The 24,646-nt window shown below is 44.7% G+C and overlaps 1 protein-coding gene across 2 annotated transcripts in view; it reads left to right on the forward strand.

Moving 5' to 3' along the window:
- Positions 1-24,646, forward strand: part of PRKCZ (protein kinase C zeta) — a 943,345-nt gene that overhangs the window by 826,861 nt on the left and 91,838 nt on the right. For both annotated transcript variants that reach the window (XM_086921534.1, XM_086921535.1), the window contains 2 exons: positions 3,562-3,641; positions 14,816-14,905. In XM_086921534.1, the coding sequence (XP_086777660.1) occupies positions 3,562-3,641; positions 14,816-14,905 (170 nt within the window). The remainder of the gene's footprint in view (positions 1-3,561; positions 3,642-14,815; positions 14,906-24,646) is intronic.

Here is a 24,646-nt window from a genome sequence, read left to right on the forward strand (position 1 = left end):
TTGTTGTTCCACTTTCAAGTTTAGACTGACCAAAGCAGGATGGCCCAGAAGACGACTGTGCAACCAGGGTGAAGTCTCCCTGACTGCCAACTTCCCAGAGGGGAGTGGACATCACTTGGAGTAAGATCTGGAGAAAGAACTGCTTGATGTTTTCATGGAACCCAAGGAGTCCTGCCTTAGCAAGATGGAAAGAGTAAGCGGAGCTGACCATTGGAAGGGTTTGGATCAGGTTGCTGGTCAAGAGCTGGGGCCTCTCTTCCAATCAAAAGTAGCGAAAGTTAATCTCTCCTCAGTTCTTGGCTAGAGAATTCAGATGATTATTTTCAAACAAACATAAGCCTTATACTAATTCAAAATTGGTTCTTGTACTTCTCTTTCATTTCAGAGGTTTACAAAGATGTATTATTTGCAGTTTGCAGTGTAGTTATTTGCATTGTGCTTGTATAGGGATGTGCTAGTGATAAAGGTAAAATCCTGAGCCCCGGTAGAATTCTACAGCGCATACTGGTTTTGACTGGGACAGACAATGACGGACACGTTCACTGCTGCCCTCACGGGTGCACAACTTCCACTAGACCTCTGACTAGTAGACATGGCTGTAATTCCTAATCCAGGCCAGTCCGCCACTTGTTCCTCTTACTGCCCAATTTTCCTGCTCAGCATTGAAGTGAAAATATGGGCAACAGCCTTGAGTAACCAACTGCTGAAAGTTGTGGGTACTCTTGACTACCTAGACCAATCTGCCTTCATGTCAAGCCAGGCCATGTGTACAAGATGCCCTGGCACTGACGTCCAGGATAGAAGGCCCTACTCCTCTTCGATTTTCACAAGACATTTGACTCGGTGGACTGGACGTACCCATTTGGACTCCTTACTATCATTAACTTTGCCCCACGATCCATGGACTTCGTCAGACTGCTCTACGGTAAACTCATGGCACATGCCAGAGGCTCGGTGTTACCTATGTTTCCGATCTGACAGGGCACATGACAGATATGTACCCTGTCAGCACTTCTTTTTTAACTTGCTCTCGAACCCCTATGCAAAATGGCTAAGGATAGATTCGCTGGTCCAGGAGTTTGAGTGAAGCCCAGGTGTCAGACGAGATAGCACTGTATGCAGACGATGTTCTCATCTTCTTGGCAGACCAGCAATGGTCAGGCCCATGAACCCTCCAGATCTTGCAGATCTTTGGAGACCACTCTGGCCAGTGCACAACATGACAAAATACTTACTGTATCTCCTGGGAAACCAGAGACAGCCTGTATCTTGGGCCAGAGACATGAAAATAAGTATGACTGGGTTCCGGTACTTGCAACCCCACCTCAGCAGGGAGGAAAAGGAAGTTGGCTTCTGGTCTACACTTCCTCTTTCCCTAATGGGCACATTGACAATCTTTTTAAGACTGCTGGTCTTCCCCGCCTACAGTATCAACTCCAAAACTTTCCTTGGCCCATATCTAGGGACTACCTTACCCATCTAAACACGGTGATGCTTCGCTACCCAAATGTTTCAAGACAACCTTTGACGATGACCTGGCCAAACCCGATATTCTCTCTCATTACAGAACATCATACCTGGTGGTAGTAAATGAGTGGTGGTTCAAGGGCGCAAATTCCCCATCATATTCTTCAGAGCACTGTGAGATGCAGAAAACCCTGATCACAGATGGCTTATATGGAGGCCCAACCCCTCTTCACTCCCCTCAGTGACAAAAGTAGTGTACCAGATGTGGCGCGATACTTTTCAGCCATTGTGTTGGACTGGATTAGACATCTAAGGCATGAAACACTGCCATGCCCTCGGTGCTGGCTACAGCAGGTGACTGCATTGGAGGGTTTTGACAAGTGGGACCTTATCAGTATCTCTACTGTGGGGGTCATGATGATGGGGAATACCATCAGATCCTTTTCATATCTACAAGAGGAATACGGGCTCCAGAAAACCCAGTTCTATCACTTCCTTCAGATCAGACACTCACTTATGCCCCACAGACCTGCCGGAATGCAACCCCCTGGAAGTTTAAATCCCACTAACCCCACCTGTTTGACACAAATTATCATTCATATAAAAATCATTGGTCATACATACCTCTGACACATTTTACACATTGCGGGAGGCATGGGTAAAGGACCCGGGAATGCTGGACAACGATGACTGGCGGGAAGCCCTAAGCTCACTGAGAGACTCTACCATCACAGCCTCATTTAAATATCAACACAAGATCTACCTCACCCGGGTCAGGCTGTAGCGTATGGGAGTGATTACCTCTCGACTATGCCTATGCTGTTCTAGACACCATAGGGACATCCTACACACCACATGGGGCTGCACGGTCTTGGCCCTGTTTTGGGTGGGAATCATTACTTGTCTTAGGAACATCTTGTGGTGGTCTCTACACTGTGACCCCAAGCTCGTTCTCCTACACATTACGACTGACCCAAAAAGCAATGGATGCAAAAGAACTCTACTATGGTTGGTTCTTGTGCATTGCCAAACAGGACATAGCCAGACGGAAAGCTGCAGGAGCCCCATCCCTGGCAAAATGTATGGCCGGATTAGAGAAAGCAAACACAAGGAGATGATGGACAGAGCGCTGAAACTTTTCCCAAATCACTGATCTGGGTTGAATACATCATTATTCTTTAGCTCACTTTGCCTCCCCAGTTCAGACTCAGCCAAATGCAAATCAGTCTTGATCCTGTTCCTCATGGGTTCAGTCCAGCCCGAACTGCCAAGCCATGTCTTTCCTGGACCTGAAACAAGCATCCTGGGACCGGTTTCAGAGTAACACCCCTCATCAGCAAGGCTAGTTTGAATCCAGTGGCAATGTGAGCAAGGGACCCACGTCTGGGCATACCCTGCCAACGTAGGGCAAACAAAGGAAACACAAGGAGATGATAGACAGAGGACTGAAACTTTTCCTACACTCACCACCAGTCACAGATCTAGGTTGAATCCATCATTGTTCTTTAGCTCCCCAGTTCAGACCCAGCCATTAGAGAACTGAATGGACCTTGAGAAATCAATCAATGCAGCTCGGGGCTGACCAAAAAAGTACATAAACATCCGGGGTGACTGGGCCACTATTACTTTTTTTTATTTCCTCTGTACTTAATGCAGTGTTGGGGAGGGTGAGGGGATAGAATTGTATTAACTTTTTGGACAGTGTTTTACTTAAGTTGGAAAAACCAATAAAATCGTATTAAAAAAAAAAAAGCACTTGCAGAATTTTCTTGCACAAACTTTTTTTTGGGTTGAAACTTATAGAAGCGAAGTTGGGTGAAGTTGTGAAACTCAGCAGACTTCACAACATGCTTGAACTGCAAAGTTTGCAAACTTGGCTCAACTTTGAGGGCAATCTTTAAAACTTCTCCATCCAGTCATGTAAGTTCATTTAGTAAAAATCTATTTGTGTTTTGTGAAACATACTGGCTTGCTTCTTTCATGTACTAGATTGCAGAATGGGGGTTATAAATTTAATTTGCTGGTTATGAAAGGTGGGGTGGACACCAAACAGATTTTTTTACTACCATATTATTTAATTTTAACTTTTAACAGTCATCCTGGAGAAGCCAATCCGAATTCCAAGGTTCCTCTCTGTTAAGGCCTCCAACGTCTTAAAAGGATTTTTAAATAAGGTGAGTCCTACTGGATTGTGTTTGTATACTGTACGCTTCCACTTCGCCAAGTAGAAAATAAATGGGGGCTGTAAAAAGTGTATTTATTCATTGGTTTGTAAAGGCAGCTGTTTTTATGCAAACTAATCTCCAAATGTTTGTATTTGATGGGATGATGTGAATTGTCTTTTACGTTGGCAATCTGAAAGAAACAGGTTAGTATTAGATTCCTTACCTTAGAATATCCCCAGGCGTCAGTCTGGATCCTGAAATCTTTGCGTAGCAGTACCCCTGTGCGTCGGTAGGCGTCGTCTGCGTCTCCCCGTCCGTCGTTGGCGCCAGGATGACGTCGCCAGAGTACCTACAGACGCCCTCGCGCACTGACGTCAGTTCTTCTTTTTTCCGTGCCAGCAAGCGAAGGTCCGTAGAAAGCGGTACCCTTTAGTCACTTTTTGACTAAGCTTTTTTGATCCTTTTTGGATCCGTTTCGAGTCGAATGACTCCATCGGTGCCGGTAAGGATGACCGGGTTCAAACCCTGTACTGACTGCAAACGACTGATGTCGGTTACCGCCCCTCATCCTGTGCCTGCATTGTTTGGGGCCCGACCATGATGACAAGTCGTGCCCCGACTGCCGGCCTTGACATCGAAAGCTAGGCGGGAGCAGTCCCTTAAGCCCCTCGAGCTCCGGCAGTCGGCCCCACGCCGTTGGAGGTCCCGGTCCGGAAGGAGGTCGACCTACCGGCCGCGGGCCGGAGTCACCACAGCTCGGCGAGTCGACACCACTCTTCGGGCTCCAAGTCCTCAGGTAAGAGGCACAAGAAGTCGAAGAGGCGACATCGCTCTTCTGACTCCCCCCCGACACTCGCGCGATGCGGCCGGGGGTTCGGGTGACACCGCCTACGCAGCTCCACCGGAGCCGCAGGTGTCGCGGCCTGCTCCATACCCGCCGGTCCCTGGGCAGAACGCGATGCCCGGAGGAGATCGATGCCTTCCTCATGGCCATGAGGTCGCTCACTCCTCCGTCGGGTTCCGCGGCGCCTTCGGGGCCCGCGGCCCTGATTGGGAGCCCTAGCGGGCTGGGTGCTTCGGCCTCGGCGCCGTCGGTGACTTTGGTCCCCGCGCCGCAAGGCCCCACTGGATCCGGTTCCGGGTCACCGCTGGTCGACCTTACAACCCCGCCGGCGTCGGCCCCTAGGGTGTCACCCACGGCGGCATCCCCGCACAACGCCGTCCCTGGTCCACCCCTCGGTCCGGATCCAGCGGCGTAGCTAGACGCCGCATTCGACGCCGGCCGCAGAGAAATTCTTCAAGGATCTGGGTCCATCCTTTACCCCTGAATTCCAGGAGATGGAAGACGAGGTAGACTGGGAGGGGTCTGAGGACCCTCTGGCACGTGAGTGCCAGTCATTTCAGGACTGGACACAGGAACTGAAGCCAGTGGCCTGCATACCTCCCCAGACACTGGTTTTGTCTCCCCTCCTATCGTGGCTACGGAGGAGGGGGCAGCTTATAGTGTGGTGCTGACGAGGGCGGCCAAGGCCTTGGCTCTTGAGCTCCCCGTTGCAAAGGTGAGGTCTAACATCCTCACAGAGATCCTTAAACCGCAGGTAAGCTCCCTAGAGCCTCTACTGCCATTTAATGAGGCTCTAATGGACGTCCTGTTGGGCACTTTGTCCAGGCCCGCTACAGGTCCCCCTTGAAGATAGGAACATCGCTAGGCGCCACCGCCCTGCTCCGGGCGACCTTAGTTTCCTGTCCACCCACTCCACCCCGAGAGCCTGGTTATCTAGGCCTCTACCTCCCAATCCACATTCCCGACTGCACCACCAGATCAGGAATCCAAGAGGTATGAGCAATTCGGCAAGAAGATGTTCTCCTCCCTTAGTTTGGGGTTGCGGTCTGTCAACAACGCGTGCCTCTTAGGCCGTTACACCCACTCCCTGTGGGATACGGTTACGGCCGTGCTGCCTGAGTGCCCGGAGGGAGCCCCGGGTGAAGCTCGCTCAAGCCCTCGCGGAGGGACGAGACGCAGCGCGGTACTCCATAAGATATGGACTGGATACCACGGACTCGCTGCGAAGAGCGATTTTCACGTCTGTGGCGGTTCGCCGCCACGCCTGATGTCCAGAACACCCTTATGGACATGCTGTTCGATGGCAGCCACCTCTTCGGTGGCAAGGCAGATAGTGCGCTGGAATGCTTTAAGCACTCCAGGGCTACCACCAAGTCCTTGGGCCTGTCCGCCCCACGCCAGCAATCTTCTGCCCAACGCTCCTTTCGTGGCCACGGAAGGTGCGCCCCCACACGTCCTTCCTGCCACGGGCTGCAGACTAACATTCAGCGCGGCGGCGGGCGTGGTTACTGTCGCGGCGGTAACAGAGGACAATGGCGCGGCCAGTCCACATCGACCCCCGCAGCATCCGCCTCAAAGCCTACCTAGTCCGAGCTTTCAGGCCCATTTGACGCCAGTGGGGGGCAGGGTTCCCCATCACCTCCTCCACTGGTACTCCATCACATCGGAGAGGTGGGTGCTGCAAATCGTCCGAAGGGGCTACTCCCTCCCCTTCGAGGCGACCCCTCCAGCCATGCCACCGCAGTGCCACCACAGTACCACCGCGTGTCGGGGGATCACTTGCAACTTCTGCAAGAGGAAGTTTCGGCCCTCTTGGCCAAGGGGGCCATCGAGAGTGTTCCTGGGCCAGAAGTAGGGTGTGGTTGTTATTCCCACTACTTTCTAGTTCCCAAGAAAGGCAAAGGGGGCCTACGCCCTATCTTGGACCTGCGGAACGTCAACGGCTTCCTCCGGAAGGGGAAGTTCAAGATGCTGACTTTGGCTCAGGTCTTAGCTCCCTGAGACTGGCTGGTAGCGTTGGACTTGCAGGACACCTATTTCCACATTCCCGTCCTGCCCGCCCACCAGCGTTACCTGCGGTTCACGGTAGGTCACAAGCACTTTCAGTTTACTGTGCTCCCCTTTGGCCTTATCAATGCCCCACGGGTGTTCACGAAAGTGATGGCGGTGGTCGCAGCTCATCTGCGCAGGTTAGGGGTTTCAGTCTTCCCCTACCTCGACGACTGGTTGTTGAAGGCGGGCTCGCCCCAGACAGTCGTCAGCCACCTCCAGACTACGGCCGACCTCCTGCACCTGCTGGGGTTCTCCATCAATGTGCTGAAGTCGCACCTGTGTCCCTCTCAGAAGCTCCTCTTCATCGGAGCTGTTCTAGACTTGGCGCAGTTTCGGGTTTATCCTCCCGAACAGCGGGTTCGGGATATTCAGGCTCTGATTCCGATCCTTCAGCCGTTATCCCGAGTCTGTCAGGTTGACGCTGCGGCTTCTGGGGCTGATGGCCTCCTGCATCCTTCTGGTGCATTACGCCAGGTGGCGGATGCGGGCTCTACAGTGGGACCTGAAGTTTCAGTGGGCCCAGCATCAGGGCAACTTGTCCGACCACGTCTTGATCTCAGAGGGCACTGCAAGACAGTTGCAGTGGTGGCTCACGGACCGCGATTTGGTCAGCGGCAGATCCCTCTCCCTACCCCAACTGGAGCACGTAGTTGTGACTGATGCGTCCCTCCTGGGCTGGGGGGGCCAAATGGGAGAGGTGGAGATCAGTGGCCTCTGGTCTCCGGCGGAGTCCCGGCTTCACATCAACCTTCTGGAGCTGTAGGCGATCCGGCTTGCACTGAAGGCATTCCTCCCCTCTGTCCGGGGGAGTGTAGTGCAGGTGTTCACGGACAACACCACCGCCATGTGGTACTACAACAAACAGGGCGGGTGGGGTCGTGGACCCTGTGCCAGGAGGCTCTGCGCCTCTGGCAGTGGCTGTAACATCCGGGCGTGACCCTGGTGGTTCAACACCTGGCAGGTTCCCTGAACGCCAGGGCGTCTGAACTCAGCCGTCGGTGCATGATGGATCACGGATGGCGTCTGAACTCGGATGTGGCGTGAGGTCTCTTTCAGCAGTGGGGAGAGCCTTGGTTAGATCTATTCGCCACAGAAGAGAACGCGCAATGTAATCAGTTATGCGCATTGGAATTTCCAAGGCGGCACTCGCTCGGAGACACTTTTCGTCGCGAGTGGAGTTGTAGGCCTTTCCGCCTATACCACTTCTGCCCAGAGTGCTGAAGAAGATCAGGCACGACCGGGCCCAAGTCATCCTTGTGGCTCTAGACTGGGCACGAAGATACTGGTATCCCGAGCTACTCAGCAAGTCAGTCGATCCCCTGATTCGTCTGCCTCTTTAGGAGGACCTTCTGTCGCAGCAGCAGGGGACGGTCCTCCACCCGAACCTGTCCAGCCTCCACCTCCATGCGTGGAGATTGAGCGGCAACAGTTGAGGCCATTTGACTTCCCTCCTGAAGTCTGTGATGTGATTCTGGCAGCAAGGCGTCCCTCCACAAAATCGGTATACGCCTGCAGGTGGAACACATTTGTGGCATGGTGCACAGCAAAGGCTGTGGATCCACTCTCTGCCCCTCTTTCTGAGGTTCTCCTCTTTCTTCTTTCTCTTGCCCAGCAGGGCTCTGCTCTGGGCACTATCAAGGGCTACCTCTCGGCCATTTCCGCCTTCTTAAGGCTCCCTGATCAGCCCTCTTTGTTCAAGTCCCCAGTTGTAAATAGGTTCTTGAAAGGCATCACTCATATGTTCCCCCCCGTTCCTTTCGTGATGCCTCAGTGGGACTTGAACCTTGTTCTGACTTATCTGATGTGAGCTCCCTTCGAGCCCCTTCATAAATGTCCTCTTCGTCTTCTTACCCTTAAGACTGCATTCCTGGTTGCCATCACCTCTGCCACGAGAGTGAGTGAGCTCCAGGCCCTTTCTCCACAACCTCCTTTCCTTTCTGTTCCATCCAGACAAAGTTGTGATGCAGACGTGACCCTCTTTCCTGCCCAAGGTAGTCACAGCCTTCCACATCGGGCAGTCCATCACCTTGCCCACCTTCTTTCCGCCTCCGCATCCCTCGAAAGAGGAAGAGAGGCTCCACCGTCTGGACCCAAAACGTGCGCTCTCATACTATCTGGATCGCACACGCCAGTTCCGGGTGGATGACCAACTTTGTTGGTTACGTGGGCGCTAAGAAGGGACGGGCGGTGCACAAACGGACCATTTCCCGATGGGTCGTCTTGTTCACCAAGGCTTGTTATTCATTGGCTTAAAAGGAGCCTCCTGTGGGGCTACGTGCCCATTCCACTCGGGCCACGGCAGCTACTACTGCCCTGGGTTGGGAAGTCCCCTTGCAGGACATCTGTCAGGCAGCTACGTGGGCCTCGCTGCACACGTTTGCAAGGCACTACTGTCTGGACAGCCAAGTTCGGAGAGGTAGATTTTTCGGCCGTTCCGTTCTCCAGGAGTTTCTGGTGTTATTATTGGTTCGCAGACCCACCTCCGGGGTTGGTATTGCTGGGGTATCTATTCTATGTTAAGGAAGATAATACTAACCTGTTTCTTTCAGATGCACAAGTTGCTTACCTTCTGTAACAATACATCTGTAGGAAACAGTAGTTAGTATTAGATTCCTTACCGCCCCACCCATCCTCCCCGTTCTGCGAACCGATATCTAGGGTGAAGGTCATCCCCTTTCAGGGTCCTAGTTTCATGGCACCAGTGTTGGTTTTTATCATGGCTCTGCGTTTCTGGCACGGAAAAGCTGTGTGTAAGAACTGACGTCAGCGCGCGAAGGCGGCGTCTAAGTACTCTGCCGACGACAGACGCGGAGCTGCAGACGACGCCTACCGACGCGCAGGGGTACTGCTACGCAAAAATTTCCGGATCCAGACTGACGCCTGGGGATATTCTACGGTAAGGAATCTAATACTAACTACTGTTTCTTACAGATATATTGTTACCGAAGGTAAGTAACTTGTGCATATATGCTGCAAGATTGGAGCTCGTTCAGCATAGGTTCTCTCAGCAAACTTGAAATAACTGCAAGTGAACCCCGGATGTCTTTGTGGGCACCATAGAAAGCTCCAAGTATAAATGAATAGAAACGTATTTCACAAGGAAACAGGGTGGGATGAAGTTCTGCAATTTCTTAAAAGAAGCATGCTAAATGTAGTAATGGATTATGTCAAATAGTATCTCTCTGCCCAGAGAGCGTCTTGAACAAGAGACGAGCCAGCAAATGCTCTAGGCCTTAAGGGCTCAGTGTTGTGGATAAAAGAATCACAGCAGGCGCTCATCACTACGTTGGCCTTCTGGGCGTTGTGACTGCTGAAATGCCAAGTCATGCAGACTTCCAGACAGAATCCTTCTAAAGAAATGCTTTTTCAATGAGTAGTTGGGAGTGTATTTCTTTACTTCGCCCCATCATTCTCTTATCCTCTTGGTGATTAACAAGCTTTGAATTTTCAAAGCAAGCACGATCCACATTTTAAATTCCTGTACTAGACGGATATTGTACAATATTCAAGCCTTCTTCACCACTTATGTCCCTAATTCAACCACTCCTAACAGAACAAATATGCTTTCCCTGTGGAAGGGAAGGTTTTGGATCTCAACAAAGCATCACTAATCTTGGCAGCCAGATTTCTGATTAAATACATCTGTATCTTACTCAGGAATGTGGGGAATTTTAGGAGTCCGCCTTATTGGAATGTGGTGTGCATGTGTCTAAATCTCTACATTTCTTATTACTTCAAACATTTATGTACAGTTCAAGGGTATCTTACATATTTATGCATTAAGTGAATTTAGATCTATGATACAAAACTTATTTTTGGATTAATTGGTCTGCCTTCACAGAGGTTGGAAGGCAGCTACTCCACGTGACATGCAATAGGGAATTCAGGGTTTTAACGGGAAGGTTTTTTGGATCTTTTTAAGAGACATAATCTACCTCATTGATTCGAATGAAGCATAAAAGGAAATGGGTTGGCATAATAAACCACTCTGTAAAGTGAGTGTATTGTGCTTTATGTAGTTTTCTGGTCTTTGTGGTTTTGCTTTGGCACCTATAATGTAGACCATAAAAAGACCGATTTAAATGTTGACTCTGTCTACGTCTGTTGTTTATCATTCATTGATATTAGAAGAGATTGTGTTGTCGAGTGAGTTAACTGAGATTTTCCAGAATTTCTTTTTTTAATTGATTTGTGGTTATTTTCTTAATATTCCAGTGTCAGGCTGGAAACTCTTGCTATATTTACACTCCAACCAGTCAGAGCATATTTATTCTATTGCCACCCCCAAAGGCCATTTTGGTTTTTTCTGACAAGTCTATATATGAAATCTCGATAGTGAGTTCCTACTCACTTGAAGACCTTCGCAAAGAAAAACACTTTGTGAAAGAAGTCCACCACTGACTAAATAGCATACACTGTGAGGCTCTATACCTCCAGAAAGACTTCTCCCTATTTTTGAGGGATACCTGTAGGAGCAGATGCCATGAATCTCACCATCGCAACATGTCTCCGTTAGTGCAGAAGAAAATAGTCTTATTTAAAGGCTACTGGTGATCCAGGTAATAATTCATTTGTTTGAAACCTTTTGAAGTAAAGAACTTCTCTCCGTAGAGCAGGAATGGTCAAGTAGACTACTGCCTTTTTCAAGGGATGTGTCACCCTTCAAAAATAAAAATATGCTTCTGTTAGCTCAGAATGCTCACTGAAAATGCACAAATGCTTGGGAGATCTGAATATTAAGCAACAACAGAATCAGATGATGAGAATCTCCCCTCCCAAAAGTCAAAATGGGCTGAACATAAACCCCCAGACCAAAGTCTAAACGATGGGTGAGGATCCTCCCTCTCAAGTGCCATGGCATCACTGTATTAGACACCTGTGCTTCCCTCAGCATCTGGACAGCTCTTTACTGCTTACCTAATATCTTCTTTACTGAGCCGTCTACATCCACCTTTGTTCACCATAGTTGCTGTGGTGCTCATCTTTTTTTGCCGCCATTTGCAGACTTGGGGTTACCACTTCATGGTTCCCCAGTGCCACATATAATCATCTCTATTGCGGTTGTTACCTTAATTGAGGCTCTTTGCAGCCAATAATTATACCTGTTTGATGGAGTCTTACAGGACAATACAATCCTTCCAGGATCAAAAACGTTCATTTTACAACTCACGCAAAGCTACAGAAAAAGAGACAACTACTGTTGCCTATGCCCCAAGAGTATAAGGCTATCTTAGACCCTAACTCTCCAAAAACATCCCAAGAGGGTTGCGGATGAACTAAATAAAAAGTTGAAAGATCAAAAGGGAAGAAGACCCCCATTACATCGTTTACATAAGATCAGCCATAGTGCAACCTTCCCCATGCTTCACCACCAGAAGATGATTCAAAATATATTCCATTGGTTAAAAGGGGTGGCAAAGTGGTTTGGAATTTTCACACCACTTCATACCAGAGGAAACCGAGTATGCCTTGCCAAACTGGGGGATAAGTCCAAAGGGGCAATAACTATCTAAATATCGACCATAGTTCTAATCACAGAAGAACAAATGCTGAAGTCCTCAACATCTTCGATGACGGATAGGCACGGTTTCCGATTTAGAAATGTAGTGTGTACATAGCCAATGCAGACACCAGGTAATTTGGGACCACCACGGTGGCCAACGCAGCTTTTAAAACCAGCAGCTGCTTTTTCGCTACCCCTACCAGGAAAACAGTATGTCGTCCCATTGTAATATACTTCACTCCTTACCAGATCAACAATGGAGGAGTGAGATGTGATACATTAATCTTGAGACACTCTTCAGAAACATTTAACAATACAATAGCTGCCCACTAGAAATAAAAAGAAGCATCAAATATACTTCACTGGTGTCAATGATTGTCACAGGGGGCACATACTATAAATTACAAGAAATAACATATATGCTCCAGGCTTTTGGAGACTGTTCCTGGTATCATGCTGTCAAACTATTTAGTTAAAAGACAATTGCAAGGAGGACTATGTACTACCAAAGGAACATTTAGTGAAAGTCTCATCATACTAGTGGAGCTCCTATTCATATTCACTTTAATGTAACCCATCCTGTTGTGAGGGTGAATGGGAAGGGTAAATGTAGCTGAGCTCTGTTATGCTTCAAAGTATAGTTGGATAATGGGTTAAAGCTGACAAACTATATTATATGAATGTGAAACACTGCATACAAATGTATATTATATACAAACAGAGTAGTCCTCTATGGGCAGACATGCTTCAAGTGATGGAGGTTTTAACCAGATATCTAAGCAACAATGATCAAGCAGTTGTTGGAGCGTGATTTTATGTGACAAACACACTTGACATTGGAACAACGTTTTGCTTCTTAAACATTCCAGTCTTTTGCTAGACCGACTTACCCCTGTGAACGGATGCAGCTTTATGTACTGGTCAAAATGGTGCTTGGAATTAAAAAAATCAGCACATAATCTTGAATTTACAAATGAACGCTTTGCATACAACTTATTGAAGTGAAAGTAGGATCAAAACACTGTTTGCTCCTCTTGTTGCTAATGGAAATCCAAATCCTATTAAACAATACTGCCATGGAGTGGACCACATCAAAAGGGAAATGAAAGGAGGGAGACGGTCTGTTTTAGGTATTTCTTGGTCAGGGAAAAGAGAAAGTGTAAAAAATCCAACTCTACAACGTGGAATTATAAACCAGTTCCTTGGGAATTACTTATTTTCAGTCCATCATATTGTCATTACAAAGGGCAAGTACCTTCACTTATGCCTTCATTTCTGAGACCTTCAGCATGTGTAGCTTCACATTGAGTATTGTGGAATCAGGAAATGATAATGCAAAGTTTTTTCTTTTAGCCTGCCTGTCAATTGCAGTGAATGTATCAATACTCTTTATCCTTCTTTTCATCAGTACAAAAAAATGTAGAGATAAAATCTGCAAAGGAATGAGCCCTCAGACTTGTTTATTACTGTGTAGTTTGACCGTTGAAGCTTGGAACACCTTCTCTAGAAATTTGGATAGACCCTTTTCCTTTGCAGAAGGAATTATCTCCTTATGCTCGGCTCTGATGTGGTTACCAAATTAAAAATGGTCTGATATCTCAACCTCCCAATAGCCCAAATCTCTGTCAAAGTTAGCACTCTGAGGCGGTTTCTTTTGGATCAAATATTCTTCCCACAGTGACCTGGCACATAATTTGCATAATCACGAGGACTTTAAGAATTGCTTTTTCGCAATTCTTTCTCAAGACCAATACACCTCATCATGTCTACATATAAGATCAGTTGAACTATAGCCTTCTACTGTACTTTTGTGTAGGCAAGCAAAAAGCAAGGCAGGAAGACAGAAGATGTTTTAGGCAACCTATCATATCTTTATGGTCTCCAATCTTCCAAAACTCATGTGTATGGGAGAGAGAGAAGCAAAGAACATTCGATTTGTTTGTGTGTCAAAAATAACTTATTTACGAACGGCATTCTGTTTCAGATGTCAGTCACTGTCCTGGCTTCCAAAGGTGCAGTCACACAACTGAGACACCCCTCCTCATTGTACAGTATTGCCCTGATGTATTAGAAGCAAGGGGCTCCTAATTGTTCATACAACACTTTTCTAAAAGTACGACAGCTATTGGTAGTGAATCTACAGGCACAATGTTTTCACTTCTTGATGGGTAAATTGACTTTGCCAAATCATATGAGAGTTGGTTTCAGACCCTCTATGTTCCTTTTTTTTAGTATCCCTACACTCCAAAGAGGTGTGAAGCAGTGCAAATTGAGCATCAATTCTGGTCTTGGATCCATAATCACTGATCTTTTCAGAGTGATTAATTTTACACAGCTTACTACAGTTTCTAGCTGATGTGGTTTTTACTATCCTTGTCATTTTTGGTTCTGAATGATAGAGAAATGTGATAGTATGTTAACGGTGAGTGTTTTGTTGTTAGTTTCTATAACTCTTTTGTGGCGTTGTTTGTACATTTTTCTGTGTGCTTACTTTGTTTTTAGTGGACTTGAAGTAATTCAGGAAGTGTCATTATATAGAGCCCGATTGTGCCAGGGACGGTTCATTTTATTTTTTGCATCATTGCTTAAGCTTCCTAAATGTAAATTGATTGGATAATGTAGGAGAAAAAGATAATTTTACAAATCATTCTAAGGTGTTTTTCCTATTTTGTTGCTAAAGAGAGAAAACTTGAATTTCATAGATTATGGCCATTCGTAATCTTTACCACAAATGTCAGCATGGTCTTTATTATTCATATAACCCTTATTTTTCTTTATGGACAGGATTCCAAAGAAAGACTTGGGTGCCAGCTTCAGACCGGTTTTTCCGATATCAAGTCGCACACTTTTTTCCGCAGTATAGACTGGGATCTGGTAAGAACAAATGTACTCTTTTTTTAAATCTTCAGATCAACTGCACTGTTAAAAAAAACTGTGAATTGCCCTACATTAAATCTAGTTCTAATGTTTCATATTTTGTGATTAACATTTTTTCATCCTGGGTTTATATATATCATACATTTGCAAGATGGCAGCCATTAAAATAAATTGCTTACAAGTATTTATAACCTTAACTACTGTGTACAGTGTTTTGCACTTTATATTTTCTCCCTTTCGATGGACCGCTAACTTATGGATAAGAATAACAATAACTTGTTTTATTTATTGGGCTTTCTTCCACATTTCTGCCATATGTATGCACTGTAAAGTACATGCGTTGCTATTTTCCAAGTTGATAGTACTATGTTTTCTGACATTAGCATAATGGAAGTCTGAGTGATCACCACAGCCACAACCATTTAACTCCCTTCCGTAGGCTTTGAGAGTTAAATGGGAATACAGGGAGGATGGTCTCACTACTTCCCGCCAAATCTGTGACAATGTTGAGATGAGCAATGCAGGGTATGCTGCTGTTCCTTGATGGCATTGTGTTCCACAGCTGTGTCGCTTGTTTGGTATGTCTTTCCTTGTATGTGATCCCCTCGTTATCAGTTCGAGCTGAAGACTTACATATTGATTTAGTAATAAAAATAGGGTTTCTGTGCTTATGTTCCAACCATTGAAATATATTTTGCCATCCTGCGCCATTTTATTCACTTCTAGTGCTTGTGGTCTGTGAATTTGCCCATCTCTTATTTTCCCTGGCACAAGTATTACAATGCTCTGGTGTCAGTCTATTTCTTGTCCAATAGCCGTGTTTGTAGATCTTTGCCTCATATGGTAGCATGGACCAGCCGGCAGTTACCACTCCTTCCTGCTAATTAGTATATTTAAGTGAGCAAATTGATGTACTATATGGTGCGGTTATAAGATCTCACTGTATAATACACTACCAACCCCTTTAGCACCAATCCGGTTTCGTTTGTTAAACCATATCTCAACCCCGGGTTGCTATGTGCATTCCCCTGTCGACGCTGGCCAGGGGCCCCCAGGGAAGAATGTCGATTCTTAAAGGTTTACTGAATAAAGAAACGCAATTTTATTAAAGACAAGGAGGCTAGCGTTATGCACAGACGTTTATTTACTTCCTTCTGAGCAGCAACCATTAAAAGTTCCAATAACAGAACTCAAATTACATCACACTGGAAAACAGAACTCTCAATTCCATATAAATCCCCCCTGCATCCATATTCTTCCCCTTTTCTTTGTTTTCTCCAACCTGTCCTCTTCTTCTGATGTCTTACTGATCTGAAAAAGATACAAACACAAGTGTATCCTTCCAAAACACAAATTGCAGGATAAATCAATTATTTTGCATTATCATTCTTCACATTGCATTTTCCATTAAAATTCAATCCCATCCCTCCTTCACTTACCTGGGAGGGTGTGGTGGGATAATGCTAGCCTCCTGATCTTTAATACATTTGCAATTCTTTATTCTGTTAACCTTCAAGAAGGAAAATTTTCTGGCAAAATATGAGGCTAGCATTATGCATGTTCAAATTTTCTCAAAGCGTAGCGTGAAACTTGATCTATTGATCTAAAATAAAATGTCCTAAATTAAATGTTTCTGCGTTAGACCAATGCGCTGCCTTCATAATATGATCCAGCTCCTTACTGAATGCGTGATAAACATAGACCTATCTATACCTGCTTCCTACATAGCGGACTTCACCCATCTTGCAGTGGTTGCATTCATGACCGCATGATGAGGTTTAACATACAAAATCAATAATTGATCCACTCAGGAACGCCTTCTTCCAATATACAACCCTTATATTCTTTAACACATTTAGCCACACACACCTTGGACAAATTATCTAAACTTGGATAAAAAAACAGACGTAGACATCGCTTTTGTTCTTTACCAAATCTTAAACAGAACTCCCATTGGTTGATAATACTTATTTGTCACTTCCAAAACTCCCACATCTGACACCCTTCTAAAGGATATTAAACTCAACAAAGTTGCTAACTTTCAGGACAGCTCTTTTATACCCAGATACTTATTACTAGGTCAATCCTGAAACAATTTGAACACTAAATCTACGCGCCAAACCGACTGGTACTTGGCGTTTCGGTCCTCTGTTCAACCTTATTCATCACCCTACAAATTTAAGGGCTCCATCCTATTGAGATACCTTAAACCAAGGAATCTCCTGCGCCTACTGCTGAGCAATAACAATTGTCTGTTCTGAAAGCCAGACCCTTATCAAACCATTCTGCTAGAAAATTGGCCACCTCTATTTCATCAGCCTTCACAGGATCCAAGTTCCATGCCATGCACAAATGTAACCAAACTGCCCATGCACTCTGGTATCTTTTCTTGGTGCCTGGAGCCCAACCCTCATCGAGAAATCCTACAGCTGATTCCAAAAGTCCGGTGAATCTTCCTGATACCCTGAGATTTTCCAAACTAGAAGGCTGAGCAAACCCAAAAAAACAACTAACGGATGATCTCTCTCTTAGACTCCTCTTAACAATCTCATCCTGGACCTTAATAAATAAGGACTCTCCATAGGTAGCTCAAATGCAGTTGGAAACCATTCTTTAGTCTTCCAAAAAGGCGTCACTAGGACAATCTGACAATTCGGTCTCCTGTTCTGCAGCAAAACCCACTGTATCCTAGAGAGAGGGGGAAACCCATACGCTCTCATCCCTGACCACTCCTGCATAAACGCATCCACTGCCATTGCACCCGGATACGGTCTCCAACTGACATAGTTTGGTAACGTAACTGGAAGGTCAACCTGGATGTGAAGAGGTTCACATCCAGCCGACCCAGTAGATTCTGGATTTTTTGGAAAAGGCTTATTTCCAATTTCCAATAGCTGACATCCATCTGGTTCCTCAAATACTAATCCACCACCACATTGTGCATACCCAGAAAATACTCCTCTATCAAACCAATCTTGTATTACAGACAAAAATCCCATATTTCTGTTGCTAAGTCTACCAGTGTCTTTGATCTGCCCCTCCTAGCTTGTTGATATGTCACTGCTGTCACATTGTCCATTTTCTACAAGACGGACGTTCCTTGCAATTGTGTGAAATTGAGAACGGCAATCAAACCTGCGTTCAATTCTAGAAAATGGCTATGTTCCTTCCTCTCTAACATATTCCACCTGTATCCTGATCTGAGCAAATTGCATCCCATTCTGACATACTGGCATCTGTTACCAGATCAAAGTCTGGCTTTGTTCCAAAAATTGCATGCCAATTCAATGCTTCGAAATTTTCCACCCACCATCTCAACTCTTCCTTCTCTTCCATATTTAGTGTAACACTGTCCCCATACCATAAGCCTCTTGTGAAAGCAGCTCTCTTCATTCTCTATTAAGCCTTGTAATGTAAGGGGCCTGAGAATACTCCCTAACGTGCCATATCCCTTAGATTTATGTACTCTTTCTTCATCACTTTCCTTATCTTCTTTCTTTTCTTCATCTTCCTTGGTGGAAGCTGCCACTGACTTTTGAATGTGTCTACCACAAAACCCAAGAACTCCAGTGCTTGACTTGGAATAAACACAAACTTCTCTATGTTGACTATGAATCCTAGCAATTCCAAAAGGTCTCTTAACATCATTAGATATTCCCTCTACCCTTCTCTGTTTTGACTTATTATCAAGATATCATTCAGATAAACGATCAATCACACACCTCTTTCTCTCAGAACTTACCACTCTTTCTCTCAGAACCTACCATTGGTGTCAATATCTTTGTGAAACCCATGGGGCTGACGGCAGGCCGAGAGTAAACATTTAATTTGGTACAACTGACCTTTCTGTCTGAATTGCAATATCTTTTGACTTTCCGGATGAATCGGAATTGTAAAATATGAGTCTTTGAGATCTAGCTTGGCCAGTCAATCCACTTCTAAGAACATGTCCCTTAATAGATAGATACCCTCCATTTTAAAGTGTCTCTATGTTATGAATTGGTTCAATCCTCTCAAGTTTTTTACAGGTCTCTCTACCCTTTGTCCTTCTTTCCCTCTAGAAAAAGAGTACTGACAAAACTTAAATTTTCCTCGTCTACTTCTACTATTGCATTCTTTTCCAACATCTTTACCTCTTCTTGTGTTACAATCTCCTCTTGACCCTTCTGAAAACTCAATTCTCTTGGTTCTTTCGCCTGGTTTGGTTCCATATCCAAATCTATCATATAACCCCTTACCGTTTAAATGACCTATGGATCACCAATTATCTTCCTCCAGTGATCTAAAACAATCTTAATCTTTGTCCAACCCTTTCTAGGGTAGAAACAACATTTGTCTTCATACTCACTTAGACTTGAAGCTGAGCTCGGGCCTTAACCTCTGGCCCTTGATGCTCTAGGCCTATTTCCTCTTCCTCTCTGGGGATAAAAGCCAGACGATTGCCTGGAGTAGCTTCCTCCATGGTAACCGCTATTCTGGTTTCCTGAGTAGTGGGACTTATAAAACACTCGGCTGTGAGGTTGCCCCCTCATCCCAGCCCGACCGTAAAAAGTGTTTCCTGAGAGCACTCTTTGATTGTGCCTTGTCCATACTAGTAAAAGTTTGGACATAATTTCCAATATTCTTAATCATGCAGTCACCAAATAAGAGACCCTTTACCTCATCACTGGACTCCTTTACACCAAAGTCTACCAATTTCTGATTTACTCCCATCAGGATGGTTTTGCACCCCTCGGCTAATAACCCCACATTGGCATTGCCGATAAAACAAATTGTGTTTGACATCATCCACGTAAAAGATGGCTATTTACATTTGTCCCTTAAAACATAGGCCTCTTCCACCTGAGCAAAAATCCTTGTCACTGGGGATGTACCATGTTACAACGCATACTATTACAACTACCTACCGTTACAACGCGACCATTACAACGCATACCATTACAACGCATAGCGCTTTGAGGTGCTGGATAGTGGTAAGTATAATTTACTATTCTAACTCCAGTCCCCGTGGACCCTAGGGAAGGTGTTGGATAGTAAATTATACTTATTCCCTATCCTAGAGCGCCCCCCAGCGCAATGCGTTGTAATGGTATGCGTTGTAAAAGTCGCGTTGTAATGGTAGTGCGGAGTAACGAATGCGTTGTAACAGGTGTATACCTGTCACTGGTCCAGGGATGTCCAGACTTTGTTTGAGCAAGACTTAAGGGACTTTTCTAACCCATTCTTCGGGTACTTGGCCATTTAAAATAAATAAGTGGTCAGGATCAGTGTTAGGGGTCATGATAACCTCATCAATTTTAGGGTTTGAGCATTCCTCTCTTAAAACATTCCTCTCTTCCCTCTCTAACAGCCTTCTTAGGTACAATTTAATATAACCAACTTCACAGTCCAAAGGCCACCACTCTCTACTTCTAGGGTGTTTTATTTCCCTAGGATGAAAGATCTTGTCGCCCAAGGGGTCCAACCATAGGCATTCTTTTCTCTTTCTTTCTTAAGTTGTCATCAAACTCATCCTCTAAACCATCCTTGTTGTCCAAATCCAATATGTACTTGTCAAAGCTCATCTAGCTTGTCTCCCTCTATTGCAGTGCTAGACTGCCCATCCCGTTTGTCACATTAAACAAAATTATCTTTGAGCCGCTAGGGACTCCTCTCTAATAGTCACTTGCCAAGTGCTTCCTAGTTTTTACACATTTGCCACCTAGACCCATATGGCTTTTCCTCTCCTTCAGATATAGAGAGGTACTCCTCCTTCTCTTGACACCTACCCGATTGCTTACTTTTTTATGGTTCCTTAACAGTCCCCTTGACTTTCTCTTGCAGTTCCTGTGAGACAAGTATGCATATTAATTCCTCTTTTGAAGTCCGAACAGAGTCCTTATCAGCCATAGTGAATAACTTGGGTAAACACTATCATAAAGAATATCACACTGTTAGTCTAAGGGAAATCACTATTCTCTTATAACTCATCTTCCTTCCTGTGTGTGTGTGTGTGTGTGTGTGTGTGTGTGTGTGTGTGTGTGTGTGTGTGTGTGTGTGTATATATATATATATATATATATATATATATATTCTTCACCAAATTGCCTCAGCTTCTAAAGCGCACACGACGTGTGGCCTGCCATCCGGCTTAATAAGTAACAACTCGCTTCGTGTTTCACAATTTATTTTAATTGCCTGACGCGTTTCAAGACATCCTTGTCTCTTCCTCATAGGCTGTTTATGGAATTCACGGGGATTTCCCCTTGCTGATTGGATCATAGCATGCTGATAGTTCATGAATAGCCCCCAATTCGGCTGCTCGGAGTTCATGTCAAGAATAAAGCATGCTGGGTTTTGTAGTTTCTTTTCCGTGACAGACCATTATTTTTAAACTGTATTTCTTTTCCTTTCGTATGGTTGTGAGTTACAAAGCGATCTTCATTATACTGGCCTCACGTGCTGCACAGGTTAGGATACGTTCTATCCCACAGCCTCTCCTTTTCAGGGGATGGTGCGCCTTTCACGGCAAGGCGGCTGTGTGCAAATCTTCTTCACCAAATTGCCTCAGCTTCTAAAGCACACACGACGTGTGGCCTGCCATCTGGCTTAATAAGTAACAACTCGCTTCGTGTTTCACAATTTATTTAAATTGCCTGAAGCGTTTCAAGACATCCTTGTCTCTTCCTCATAGGCTGTGTATGGAATTCACGAGGCTTTCCCCTTGCCGATTGGATCATAGCATGCTGATAGTTCATGAATAGCCCCCAATTCGGCTGCTCTGAGTTCATGTCAAGAATAAAGCATGCTGGGGTTTGTAGTTTCTTTTCCGTGACAGACCATTATTTTTAAACTGTATTTCTTTTCCTTTCGTAAGGTTGTGAGTTACGAAGCGATCTTCATTATACTGGCCTCACGTGCTGCACAGGTTAGGATACGTTCCATCCCACAGCCTCTCCTTTTCAGGGGATGGTGCGCCTTTCACGGCAAGGCGGCCGTGTGGAAATCTTCTTCACCAAATTGCCTCAGCTTCTAAAGCGCACACGACGTGTGGCCTGCCATCCGGCTTAATAAGTGACATGAACTCAGAGCAGCCGAATTGGGGGCTATTCATGAACTATCAGCATGCTATGATCCAATCAGCAAGGGGAAAGCTCTGTGAATTCCATAAACAGCTTATGAGGAAGAGACATGGATGTCTTGAAACACGTCAGACAATTTAAATAAATTGTGAAACACGAAGCGAGTTGTTACTTATTAAGCCAGATGGCAGGCCACACGTCGTGTGCGCTTTAGAAGCTGACAGACACACGAACCCCACTGGAGAGTGAACTTGGCACTACAATTCCCAGCATGCCGCAAGTGAACTTACCTGCAAGCGGCAATCTTGACGTAGTACATCTCATGACCGAGCAGCTCCCTTTCCTATGATTATGGGGCGGTGCCCCGAAACGCATCAGGAAAATTCAAAAGTCAGACTGAGTAAGCAGTTGCAAAATAAAGTTCATACTGAACGGACCCCCTTGGTGTAGCGTCTTCAAAGCTCTGGGCGATTTTGGTTTATATATATATATATATATATTCACAGAAAAAACCATAGGTTATAGTCCATATATAGTTAGGAATTTGCATTTACAAAACCTTGAAAATTCACTGAAAAAACCATTGGTTATAGACCATATATAGTTAGGGATTTGCATTTACAAAACCTTATTTTACTCGCATAAAACCATTGAAATTCCATATATAGTTAGATGCGCTAACTATATATCGCGCACCCGCAATCCACTGCTGATGATGTCACATATTACATCATTCATGACATGGTTAGTGACATCACTGATGACATCACTGATGACAACATCCAGTGACTGTATGTTTCTGTAAAGTTAAAATATGTCTTACATATTGAAGAATGAGTGGATGTATAAGTGTCTGGATGAAGGATTTAGTAGGTGCATGACTGACTGTATGAGTGAGTGATTAAATGTGTCTCACTGAGTGCATGGGTTAGTGACTAAACTGTTTTAATTTGTGCCTCATTATATCTGTTGTTCTACAAACTGCTGCATATGTTGATCAGTAGCTATATGAGTAACTGTATGGGTTATTCATTGGTTGTCCAAGTATTTGTATGGGAAACTGAGTGTGTGTGTATGGGTGGCTGGGAGGTGTGCGACTCTGTACATAGATGTGTGAATAGTTGATTCACTAAATGTATGGATTCAAAAGTGCATGTGGAAACAGCTGTATGGGCGGTTGACTGTGCATGAGTGTATTAGTGAGTGAATGGATATCTCAGTGCTACATGTCAAAGTAAGTACATATGTAAAACACAGTACATGTGAGAGTTGACATCTATAAATAACTGTGCATAAGAGCCAGTGAATGTGTGAGTGGCTGTATGGATCATTGTGAACATGTATCAGGGATTGTATAAGAGAGTAAAGTAAATATGTGTTAGTATATGTTTGAATAAGTAAGGTGTGTATAACTGTATAGTTGAGAAAATGGAGGTGTGATTGATTTTTGGCATAACTGACTAGGTGTGTGAGTAACTCCATGGATGAGTGACAGTCTGTGACTGTCTGTTTACACTGATTGTATCTAAGGTTATATTAGAGTCTGAAGAGGTTCATGGTATTATCACATGAATGATATCATCAGTGATGTGATCAGTCATGTCAAATGAGATGTTATCAGTGATTTTATCAGTGATGTCATTTGAGATGTCATCAGTGATGTCATCAGTGATGTCACTAACCATGTCATGAATGATGTAATATGTGACATCATCAGCAGTGGATTGCGGGTGCGCGATATATAGTTAGCGCATCTAACTATATATGGAATTTCAATGGTTTTATGCGAGTAAAATAAGGTTTTGTAAATGCAAATCCCTAACTATATATGGTCTATAACCAATGTTTTTTTCAGTGAATTTTCAAGGTTTTGTAAATGCAAATTCCTAACTATATATGGACTATAACCTATGGTTTTTTCTGTGAATTTCAATGGTTTTTTAATAGCAAATATCAAAAGCTGTCAAATGTCAAGTACGTGATAGGTAAAAACGTTTTCGTGTTTATGCACGCTCATGTGCTTTGAACGCTTCCCCCCCCCCACTCCCCTCTTTTCTCTTAGTAGTACTCTCTCTTTGCAGATAGTGAAGGGTAGTTAACGCAGACCTTTACCCCCGTTGTAATCCGTCGTACCTGCTTGTCTCTCCATTTGATTGATTGTTATCCAAGCATTCACTGTTTTAGAATTGGTTCTCTTTGGATCATTCTCTATTTACAAACAAGCACAAAGTCGCAATACTCTGTTTAGTCTTTGCAGATAGTGAAAAATCGTGTAAAAAAATATAAGTAATCGTGCAAAATCAGTAGACCACTAATTGGATCTCTTTTTGACCTCGCTAAAATACACACATTAGGAACAACCCTTCATGAGAAATACGAAAATAGTGAAATGAACTGAGCTCCACAACATGAGGGCTGCAAGACAGCTCGGCTCCGTCACCCACCCCGCCCAAAATAACGACAAACCCTATGCAAATATTATAAATATAGACAACACACCAGCAAAGAAACAGGGTAAAACATTTTATTAAATAACTATTTACATAACTATTTTATACTTTTTGTTGCCCGATCCGGCTAGCTCAATCGATTGAGCATGAAACTCATGCACTGATAGCAAGCGTTGAGAGTTTGTAGAACGATGGTTTCAGATTTTCCCGCTCTTAAGATTTAACAG

This window comes from Lissotriton vulgaris, chromosome 5 (genome assembly GCF_964263255.1).
Source record: "Lissotriton vulgaris chromosome 5, aLisVul1.2, whole genome shotgun sequence".
Classification (NCBI taxonomy): Eukaryota; Metazoa; Chordata; class Amphibia; order Caudata; family Salamandridae; genus Lissotriton; species Lissotriton vulgaris.